The sequence below is a fragment of the Varanus komodoensis genome, unplaced genomic scaffold, assembly GCF_004798865.1.
Source record: "Varanus komodoensis strain SLA01 unplaced genomic scaffold, ASM479886v1 scaffold63, whole genome shotgun sequence".
Taxonomy (NCBI): domain Eukaryota; kingdom Metazoa; phylum Chordata; class Lepidosauria; order Squamata; family Varanidae; genus Varanus; species Varanus komodoensis.
The window spans coordinates 1-11,179 of NW_025336259.1; the positions used below are offsets into that span (position 1 = coordinate 1).

The following is an 11,179-nucleotide window of genomic DNA, read 5'->3' on the forward strand; positions in this document are numbered from 1 at the left end:
TTTGGGAAGGGTGCCTTGTACGCCAGCTGGCCCTGCTCTGCTACCTGGCAAGGCAGACGGGCCAGCGGGAGACGGACTGCCCCGAGGAGGAGGAGGAGGAGGAGGAGGGCGGCACTGACGCTCGCACACCTCTTCCCCAGGGGCTGATGGAGACCGTCGTGAGCATCCCATCGAGAGGAAGGTGGTCCGACCCAGGCGGGGCTTCCCAGCACTCGTCCAGAGACCCCGCAGAAGCTCCACGCCTGCCCAAGTCCCCCAGGCCTCCCCCGTGTGCCCAGCCGTGCCCAAGGCGCTGGCAGTGGGAGCACCCCTGTGCGCTCCCCCCGGGACGCCGAGCAGCCGGGGCGAAGCAGAGCGAGCTGCGCAGCCGCCACGGGCCTCGGTGGATGTGGCGGTGCCCCCCAGCCCCTCCCCTTCCTGGGTGCGGATGCCCAGCATCACCTGGCATCCCACGTGAGGGGCCGGGCTGCGGAGTCCGAGTGGGGCCCCCGCAGCGGATCCAGCCGTCCCTCCACAGGTGCGCTCCGGCTCGGCCCACAGACTGGCATGGAGCGCCTCAGGAGCAGCCGCCTCTCCGCCCTGGTTCGGAGGGAGCAGCGTCCGGCTCCTGGAATTCCACATCAGGCGCAAGCGGATCCAGCACGCCTGCGGCCCACCCGCCCTGGTGCTCCAGTCCCGGCACGACTTCGCCCCGTTCGGACCCCATTGCAAGGAGCTCCACCGGTGCGCGTCCCCCCAGCGGGCCTCAGGGGAGTCCCAGGCCAGAGAGGAGAGCGGAGAGGCCCTGGAAGAGGCGGCGGAACAGAAGAAGGGGAGGAGCAGGAAGAGGCTGCGGCCGAGAGCCTCGGAGACCTGGGGGAGCAGGCTCAGTGGCCGGATGCTGAGCCCAGGAGGCGTCTCCTGCACAAGCCCAGGCTGAGGCCATGGACCCCCTGGGGAAAGTGGAGAGCCAGCAGGGGAGACGCCCTGGCCCCTGCCCTGTCCATCCGGGCCCTCACCCGCATCCCCTTGTCGAGATGGGGAGGGGCAGCCGCTCCTCCGCATGGAGGATGCCCAGGGGAAGCATCAGGAGGAGCAGGCGCAGGCTCAGAGGATCCCCCCAGAGACCAGTCAGAGCTGCCCCCCAACATCAGCCAAAGTGGGGGAACGACGTCCCGGCTGGACACGGAGGAGCCATCACCCTGCCCGGCCACCAAAGCCAGGCGTCCTGCCACAGTCCGGGGGACGAGTGGCGGCTGGGAGGCCAGGACAGAGGCGCCCCGGAGGAGCCTCCCGCAGAAGGGGCCTCTGCAGCAATCCGTGGGGACGTGGCGTCGGAGCGAAGGCCGCGGCACGCAGGGTCCGGGGGCTCTCTCTTCTTCCAAGGAGCCCCTGCTGGGGAGGCCCCCGGGGCCCCCGGGAGGCAGACCCGAAGCCGCGGCCAGCAAGAGTCCGCCGCGGGCTGGCAGGACGCAGCTCCAGATGGTTGAGTGCCAGCGCAAGAGCTGTTTGCCGCCACGGCCCCGGGAAGGGCCCGGACCCTCCCTGCGATCGGCTGCAGGGCACGAACGGCGGCGAGGGGGTGCCCTGGGGAGCGAGGGGAGAGGAGGGGAGATCGGGACGCTCGGCCTCCCCTTCCCCATCACCCAAGGGCCGCGGAGAGCAGTGCCAGCCTCCCTTCGGAAGGCCCGAGCGGCCCTTGGCAGCCTCAAGCGGCGCCTGAAGACGGGCGAGGGGGCCCCCCAGCCACGCGGCCACCGGCCTGCCGCCCAGCCCGCCCCAGGGGGCCCGAAGGCTCCCCCCACGGCCCCTCCTGCTGCCAGGGGAGCCCTCCTGGCTCGGGTGCCGAGGGGAGGTGAGGCCTCCGGGTCCGACGAGGGGCTTCTCGGCGCGGAAGGAGCGGCCATCATCGGGGCGAACCTGGAGAGGAGGCTGCACCTGCGGGAGGGGCTGGTGACCTGGGGGCAGAGCCGTGGGTTGTGCCCCTTTCCTATGGAACCCGCGCAAACGGCCGTTCTCCGGAGGGATCGGGTGGGATCCGTCTCCATACGGGCTTGGAATCGCACTGCCGACCCGTGCTCCAGCTCTCCCTCTTCCTGCAGAAGGGAAGCCCCGTGATTTGGCAGGAGATGCTCCTCGCCCCGTCCTGCGCACAAGGTGCAGCTGTGCTGCCGCTCAGCAGGGCGCTCGTCCGCGGCCACTGGAGTCGGCTCCCGACCTGGAGGGCAGCTGGCCCGCTGGGAAATGCTCCTGGCCTGCCTGAAAGGGGGTTCTCCGACCCGCATGCGCATTCCCAAGTCTGCGTGCTATCAGAGCGTGGCAAGCGCAGGCACGTCTGCTCTGCCAGACTCGGTAGCCCGGTCAGGCAGCCGGCGAAGACTCGCCCCTCCCCATGCCTCTCAGCTGCTCTGCTATGCTCTCAGGAAGCCCCTCGCGGAGGGCAGGGGGGCTGCTAGCGACTTCTCACCGTCGGGCTCCTGCCACGACCCGCGAAGGCTCCCCTGCCAGCTGGATGCGCCCTTGGGGGGCCTCTGCTCCCCGGCTCGTGCCTGCACCGCCTCGTCCTTCCCCCCAGCTCTCCGCCGCTTCCCTTCCTTTCACTGTCCACGAAGAGCCCCTTCCCTCCTGCCACCAGACGATGACAACCACGCTGATGGGGACAACAGCGGGACTGCGTCATTCCGGGTCCTGCTCCACGGGCAGAGGGCGGAGGGCACCAGGTCGGGGAAGCCAGTGCTGGATCGAAGCCACTGGGCTGGCCTGCAGGAGATGCTCCCAGCGGCTGCCCTCCTGGGCCCCTCCAGAGACAGACACCGGGTGGCTCACCGGGGCCTTTAGCACTGAAGGAGAACAGTGTGATGCAGAGGCCCCGGCCAAGCCCCTTCTGGCTTTGGGGCGGAGAACCCCTCCTGCACAGAAAGGAAGGGTGCCGGGGGAGCGGGAATCGGTGCTGTGGAACAGGCTCCTCTGAGGGCTCCAAATCCGCCCATTTGCCCTCCTGGGGAGACGCCTCTCCCTGCCAGCAGCGCTGATGGGCCTCCCTGAGCCGCCCGGTGTCTGCTCCCAGAGGCGACCCAGGAGGCAGCCTCCGGGAGCATCTCCTGCAAAACGGCGTCTTCCTCACAGCCCAGCCCGGCGCTTCGATCTAGTGCAGACTTCCCCAACCTGGCGCCCTCCGCCCCATAGGCAAGCAGCAGGATGGGAACTCAGGCGATCCGGTTGTGGCCCCGTGGAGATCCCAAGTGGGCCGAGGCCTCGACCAGGGGGCAGGAGAGGTTCGCCTGCCACCCTCTTTATATTCTTTGTGACACTGGGCCAAGAACCTCTTTCCCCACTGGTATGTTCATTGTTAGTCTGGTTGTAAAGATGGTATCAGGGAGTGTGATTGTGCCTTTCATGTCACTGTAGGTCCAGTTAAGATGCGACACAGGTGTGAGCTATTGTTATTTGATTAAGTATTTAATAGCGTGCTTCTAATGTTTCATGCAGTCTTTTATATGGGGTCATTGCCTGTAACCTGCCCAGGGCGCCGCGAGGCCAATACTCCAATCCATCAATCCATCACCAATCAAGCAAGCAAGCAAGCAAGCAAGCAAGCAAGCGCCCGGGCGGGAGGGTGAGGTGCTGCGCCAGGCATGTCCGCGCGGTGGCAGCAGAGGCGCGGGGAAGCCGGGGCGCGTCAGGCCCGGGCAGACCGGGCCCCGTCCGGCGCGATTCGGGGAACGGCCGTGCCAGGCGTGGCGGCAAGGGCGGCCGGAGGTCGCTGCGGAGTGGGGGGGCTGAGCTGAGGGGGAGTCCCGGGAAGCAGGAGGAGCCCCCCCACTCCCAGGCCTGCAGCCCTCGGATCTGTCCCTGGACGCAGCGGCCCGGATCCAGCCACAACGACCTGCGCTGCGTTCCAGGCCCAGCTCTAGCCGGGAATTCAAGGGGTCCCGGGGCTCATCCCGCCCACCGTATCCTCACAGCAACCCTGCGAGGTGGGCTAAGCGGAGGGAGGGGGAACAGCCCAAGGCCACCCAGTGGATTGCATGGCGGACAGGGAATTCGAATCTGGGCTTCTTCAGCCCCCATCTGTTGGCTCTAACCACTACACCAGCCTTTCCCAGCTGTGGTCCCCAGGTGATGCCAGGGACCATCCGGAGCAGAAGCCATGCTTTTGGGGCTGATGGGAGTTGCATCCCAAGAGCATCTGCGAAAATAATACATAAATAATATTGGCTTCCGTGGGACTTCTCTGCATCCCCCTCCCCCCGGTGGAGGGTCTTCCCCTTTCGTTGTTTTCTGCAGGGCTTGGATGTGGATCCCAGTCTTGTGGAAGGCAGGTGGGCTCCGGGGTGGGGGGGGGCACCTTGCATGAAGGCCCCAAGAGGACGCTTGATGCGGGCTGGGAGGCCCCAGTGACGGTGCAGCCTCCTCTTCTTCAGAGGCAGTCCCGGGAGCTCTTGGTCCTGTGGCTGGAGACGCCGCATGGGCCCCTGAGAGAATCGTGAGCAGCCCTCCGCTTTCCGTCAGGCGCCTCCTGGCAGCAGGGCGAGCGGGGCAACGAACAGCCAGATAGAAGCTGACGTTCCCATTTCCCATCACCTTGCTGAGAAGGTTACCCAGGCCTCCATCCAGCATCGCAGGACCAGCTCTGGCCGCCCTTTCCTATGGAACCTGTTGCAAGCAGCCGTCCTCGTGAAGGATCCCACGGGGTGCGTCTCCATGTGAATGCAACGAAACCACAGTATCAAATACACACGACGACGAAAAATAAACACTGCAATAGATTATGGAAGGCAGAAAGAGCAACGGCAGAAATAATAGCGTGCTTTTATTTTCCCCATAGTTTCAGAACATTCAGCTTATGGAAGAATTCACTCAGGCCGTCTCTGAGCTAAAGCCACTTTAGAAGCACGGATCCCATCAGTAACAAAGTCAGCAAGCATTTTTTCCCTTTGGAGTCGAGGGAATTGCAGGATGGGGAGCAACTTGCAACGGGCTCTGTGCCTTCTCGGAGCTGAACATTGCAAAGGGGTCGCGGAGCCAGTTTTCCGAGCCTGCTAAGGCTGTGGCCGGAGCAATGCGTAGAAACATCATGGATTGCAGCCTGGTTTTCTTCCTGGGATTTTGGAATGTTCCTCGCAGCTCTTCTTCGAGGTGTTTTCTCTGCTGTGGGGCTTATTCCATTCTGGTCAGCAGCGCCCTGCCGAGCGTCTTCCCACCGTGTGCGATGCAGTTTGAAGCCCTCCTGTTGAGCTTCTGCATTTGGTGGCCAAGGACTTGGTTTCTGCACGTTGAGAGGCGCAACCCATCATTTGTCAGCAGTCCGCATCCGAGAGGTTTATCTTTTCATTCCACAATCCCAGTTTCTCTCTGGTATTTACTTGGAATATTTTTCTCTCTGCAGGCCTTTCGGGTCTTGGGCCTGAAGAGGGAGGGAGCCGTGAGAGCCACACAGAGAAGCCGGAGGGACATCTGAGCGAGGAGGGCCCGGGAAGGAGGGAAGCACCCAGAGTTGGGAATGCGCATGCGGGTCGGAGAACCCCCTTTCAGGCAGGCCAGGCGCATTTCCCAGCGGGCCAGCTGCCCTCCCGGTCAGGAGCCGACTCCAGTGGCCGCGGACGAGCGCCCTGCTGAGCGGCAGCACAGCTGCACCTTGTGTGCAGGACGGGGCGAGGAGCATCTCCTGCCAAATCACGGGGCTTCCCTTCTGCAGGAAGAGGGAGAGCTGGAGCAGTGCGATTCCAAGCCCATATGGAGACGGATCCCACCCGATCCCTCCGGAGAACGGCCGTTTGCACGGGTTCCATAGGAAAGGGGCACAGCGAGCGCCCATCCCGTGGTGGACCGACGCCTGGATGATGTTCTGGCACTGGCAGCTCCTGAAGGGAAGCCTTTCTCCACACATGGAAACCTTGCAGGAGTTGCCCCTTCCTTCCTTCCTTCCGTCCTTTCTTTCTTTCTTTCTTTCTTTCTTTTTCTTTCTTTCGTTCCTTCCTTCCTTCCGAAAAGATGCTCTGTGCGTTAACCATGCATTCCATCTTCTTTGCATCTTACAGTTCCCTCCTTTTCTTTCTTGAGAGAGCTGAAGCAGGCTCGCGAGGAAAAGCCCTGGCCACTTGGAGCGCAGGTCCATGAACCCAGCCTCCTGCTTCCGACAGTGATCCGCCGGAGGGGCTTGGGAAATACAGAAAAAGAGTAAATCTTGAGCGCTGATCTTGGCAGCAGCTGGTGGCTTTCCTACAGCTCATTTCACCTCTGACTGACATACGATGGCAGCCGCAAGAGGGATAACCAGGTTCCGTCAGGAACGACCCCTTTCGCCTTGAAGCTCAGCATTTTTATTGACCAATCACCCAGGACCCCTGCAGTGACTTACGACACCATGCGGCCGAGCAGCGCTTCTCACCGCCAACTGCAAAATCACAGCCAATGTGCAGACGCTTTTATAACCTGCCAGTCATGTCCCCCAATACAAGCCAGCGAAGTGAGAGGCCTGTAGAAAGGAGGCGGCTCGCCCCCAAGCAGCCCCTTCGGAAGGGACCGGGCCGGTCGTGCTCCGAGCAAGGCCTTCCGGACCTCGTGGCTCAGACGGGCTTCCGCGGGGCTTCGTTCCGGGGTGGTGGCGCTCGTTGCGAGCCAGGGGCTTGAAAGTGGCATCCAGCCCCAGCCTCCTTCCGGCCCCAGCAGAGCGCTGGGGCATCCTGGCCCACGGTCCCCTGGCCACCCGCGAGGAGCAGCTGGTCCCCACGGGCCATCCCTCCTCACCCGTGCCCCGAACATCGTGGCAGAGGCAGCAGGAACGGCCAGGGGGACACGCAGCATGCTGGAGCTCCTTTCGACCCACTGGGCAATCCACACATGCTGGGCATTGCACGTGGGGTGACCTGCTGTTGTTTCGGAAAGGGGTCCTTCTAACTTGGGGCAGGGGGAGAAGGAACCGCACAGCAGGGGCTTCGGGGGGCACCCTCCCCCCCACACCTTTTGCCATGCCCCAAACAATTGTGCCTCTCCCTCATCTGGTGCTGATGGAAGCTTGCACCTAATTCTAAGTGGTGCCCGGGATCCAGTGCTCAGTGTGTGTGTGTGTGTGCGCGCGCGTGTGTGATCAAGCCAGTTGGGAATGGGACCCGGGTGATATTAAAGGCATTTGGCACTGAAGCGGCAAATGTCTAGAGAGTCCCACACAGTCATATCTGACTTCAAGGAGGGAGGGTTTTTTACAAAATGAGAGGCCCTAAAGAAAGGACAAGGGAAAGTCATGAGGGTCAAGGCTCTCAAATGTTGGGTGTTACTCAAAACCAGAATAAGAGAAACTCAGCTTGAGTTTCTATTGTAGTTCAAGAAAGGTAGCACAGAGCTAAGAGGTCTGCAGCGCGGGAGGCAGGAAAAGCTTCCCTTCAGAAAATGGAAGTTGTCGCCACACCAGGAGAATCAGAGGGAGAGAAAATGAATTCATCACACTAAGCTTGCATCAGACCATAAGGAACGAAAGAAGGATCCCTGAGGAGCATGTTATGAAAAACTATTAAGGCCAAATTTAAAGAACTCTTCAGTATATCAAGAGAAAAGGAGCGGAGAGCGCTGCTCCAACAGACACCACGCGCCTGGGCATTCAAAACAGTTTTGACGAGGCTCTTCGGCGAGGACTCCTGGGCAAACAGAGCAGCCACGGGGGGACGTCTCCCTCTTAACAACCAGCTAAATGATGAAGGCGAAGAGGAGGAGTGGAGAGGTTCGATCAGCGCGGTGCCCTCCTGTACTGGGACTGGCCCGCCTTAACTGGTCTCGAGACTACCCAGACTTGAGCTGAGCGGCACCCAGCAAAGAATTTACAACAGTTACAGGCAAAGCCAGTTTAGGGGAAATGGGTGTGAAATGGGCGAGCGTAGTTCAGCGGAGGGAAATGTGAAGTGGCAAGTCCGAGCGTTTCATGTATTCCGGTGGTGTTTGAGCTGGCAGTGTCTGATCACGAAACAGAGCAGCAGAGCGAGCCAGAAGGGGTCTCCCGGGCCATCTAGTCTGACCCCGGGCTCCAGCCGGCTCCGCTCGCAACATGCCCACCATGTGGACGTCCAGCCTGTCCTTGAACACCCTCACCAGTGGGGCCTCAACCACCTCCGTGGAAGCCCCTTCCACACCCTTGGGGTCCTGACTGCCAGGAAGTGCTTCCTGGCATCCAAATGGAACCTTGGTTCCCTGAGCTTTGTTCCGTTGAAGCACGTCCTGCCTTCCTCTTTAGGGGAGAACAGGTCTCTGCCCACCTCCGTGTGACACCCCCTCACATACCTGCATGTCGCCAACAGATCCCCTCTGAGTCTCCTCCAGGCTGAGACCCAGTTCCCTCAGTCTCGCCTCATACGGCATCCCCTGCAAACCGGCCGAAAGAGGGGGGGGGGACACCCGCCGGGGGGGGGGGGGCAGCTCTGGAAATCTATGTGGGAGAGGAACCCAAAATAACGCTGCTCGTGTCATGACGTCAGCACTCGCCCATCGACGGTGCTGACGCCAGGAAAACTGTCCAGTTCTGATCGCTGCAGCTCAACAATACCGTAGGGTTGGAAGAGATGCAGGAAAAGAGGCTACTCCTGATCGAGGGCAAGTCCCCTCTGGCGAAAGGTTTGGAGGCTCTGAGCTCAGGAAAAAAGGAGGGCCAAGGGACCTGTGTGCAATTGCTCGCGGTGTGAAGAAGCAGCCCTCTCTCACAAGACCAGAACCCAGCCAGCCGAGAGAGGGACGATTCAGGATGGTAAGAGCAAGTCCTTCTGACCACACAGCACTAACCACTGAAATGATTGCCATAAACCGCACTGAAAGCCACCAGCTTGGGTGGCCTTAAAAGGTATTAGATAAATTAGCATGAAGGATAAGGCTATAGCAGCTACTAGTCCTCATGGCTACATATGTTCTCCAGGATCAGAGGCAGGGTGCTGGCATACAGAAGAGTCCCTCCAGCAATTTCTGCCAAACAAGGGATTCATGATGTTCATTGCTGACAACTTCCACAGTTCATTGCTGTGGGAAATCTTGAAAAAGGGGATTCTCCAAGCACAACCATGAACAATTCCAACAAGAAAAAAGTGTAGAAGACAACAGAGGAAGCCCACAAACGTTACATGACAGCCTGAAAGGGAAAAAAGAGCATCTACAGGAAGTGGAAGCCGGGCCAGGCTACGAAGGAAGAGGATAAACGAATAGCAAGGAGTCGCCAGGAAGGCGCCAGGAAGGCTAAAGCAGGAAATGGACTGAGAATAGCAAGGGATGCGAAGAGCAGCAAGAAAGCCTTCTTCAGAGATGTCCAGAACGAAAGACCGAAGGGAAGGGTGTCCAGCTCTGTAAAGTGCACGGCGGAGTGGTAACAGGCAGCAAGGAAAGGCAGAGGCGCTCAGTTCCTTCTTCACCTCCGTACTATTTATTTATTCATTTATTAAAACATTTCTATGCCGCCCCTTGCCGAAGCCTCGGGGCGGCTCACAACACAATAAAATACAAAAATAACAATATAAAATTAACAATAATAAATAACAATATAAAAGAAGTCGCCCTGGCCCTGGTCTTCTCCCACAAGGAAATCCGCAAGCAAGAGGAAGTACAAAGACCAATGGTCAGGGAAAACCTAGATAAAATAAACACGTTCCAATCGCCAGGGCCCAATGAACTCCATCCCAGAATCATAAAAGAGCTCGTGGAGGAACTCTTGGAACCATGGGCCATTATCTTCGATAAATCTTGGAAAACAGAAGTGCCAAATGACTGGAGGAGTAATGCTGTCCTGATCTTCAAAAAAAAAAGGGGGGGGGAGATGAACCTGGGAACTACAGGCCAGTTAGTCTGACATCAATCCCTGGAAAAGCTCTGGAGCAAATTATTAAAAAATCAGTCTGCAAGCATTTTGAAGGAAATGCAGTACACAGTAGAAACCAATATGGATTTATCAAAAATAAATCCGGTCAGACTAATTTAAACTCATTTTTTGACTGGGTAACCTCCCAAACGGACAGAGGGAACACTGTCGACATCATCTACCTACCTAGACTTTAGCAAAGCTTTGGACATACTGTCACACGACATTCTGATGAGCAAATTAGCAAAAACTGGACTAGATGGAAAAACTGTTAGGTGGATCCAAAATTGGCTGCTAAATCGGACACACAGAGTGCTCATCAACGGCATCTTCTCAAACTGGATGGAGGTAACTAACTACTGGGGTGTCGCAGGGTTCAGTCCTGGGCCCGGTGCTCTTCAATGCCTTTAATAATGATTTAGATGAAGAAGTGCAAGGAAAGAGAATCAAATGTGCAGACGATACAAAACGGGGCGGAATGGCAAACAGCCTAGAAGACGGAATGAAGGTGCAGGGCGATCCTGATCAGCTTGGACACTGGGCTGAAAGCGACAGGAGGAGATTCAAGAGGGACGAGGGACAAGGCCTCCGCTAGGAAAAGGAACCAAAGGCATCGCTACAGGATGGGGAACAGGTGGCTCAGCGGAACTGGAGGAGAAGAAGATCTCGGAGTGACCGAGAGGCTAAGCATGAGCCAACCGTGCGATGCAGCCGCCAAAGGGGCACATGCTGTCTTGGGGGGCATCAGCAGAAGTGCTACTTCCAAACCACGAGAAGCAGCAGTTCCTCTGCACTCCTCGCTCGTCAGGGCTCACCTGGACGCCCGCGGCCAGGCCTGGGCACCGAGACTTGAGGAAGGGCCAGGAAGGAGAGGAGGGCAACACACGTGGTGCAGGGCTGGGAAGCGCTGCCCCGCGAGGAGGCTGGGGGGACCGGGCCTGTCCGGCCTCGAGGAGGGGAGGCTGCGGGGACGCGGTGCCCCCCCCAGGAGCCCCTCCGAGGCCGCCGCAAGGGAAGACCGGGCTCGCTCCTCGCTCGGCCAGCGCAGGCACGGAGGCAGCGCGTCAGGCTGCGGCGACGCGCAGGCAGGCCGGGCATCGGAGGCGCTTCCTCGCGGCCCGAGCAAAGGGGCACTGGGCCGGGGGACGGGCCGCCCCGAGGGCCGCGCCGCCCCTTCGCGCGCGCGGCACGGGGCTCCCCCGCCCGGCGGGGGGCGGGGCGGCTCATGAATATGGACGAGGGGCGTGGCCGCGGCTCGCCCGCTCGCCCCCGTCTCGCCGAAGGAAAATGGCGGCGGCGGCGGGGCTCGGCGGCGTCCGGGCCGCGGGCTCGGCGGGGGCGGCGCCGCTGCTGCGACGGGGCCGCGGTCGGCGG

The 11,179-nt window shown here is 60.3% G+C and overlaps 1 protein-coding gene across 1 annotated transcript in view; it reads left to right on the forward strand.

Annotated features, from left to right (window-relative positions):
* The first annotated feature begins 546 nt into the window (after nucleotides 1-546).
* The window catches only part of RNF169 (ring finger protein 169), a 30,846-nt gene continuing 20,213 nt past the window's right edge, over nucleotides 547-11,179 (forward strand). The window contains exon 1 of the mRNA XM_044450135.1: nucleotides 547-1,951. Coding sequence (XP_044306070.1) covers nucleotides 547-1,951 — 1,405 coding nt within the window. The remainder of the gene's footprint in view (nucleotides 1,952-11,179) is intronic.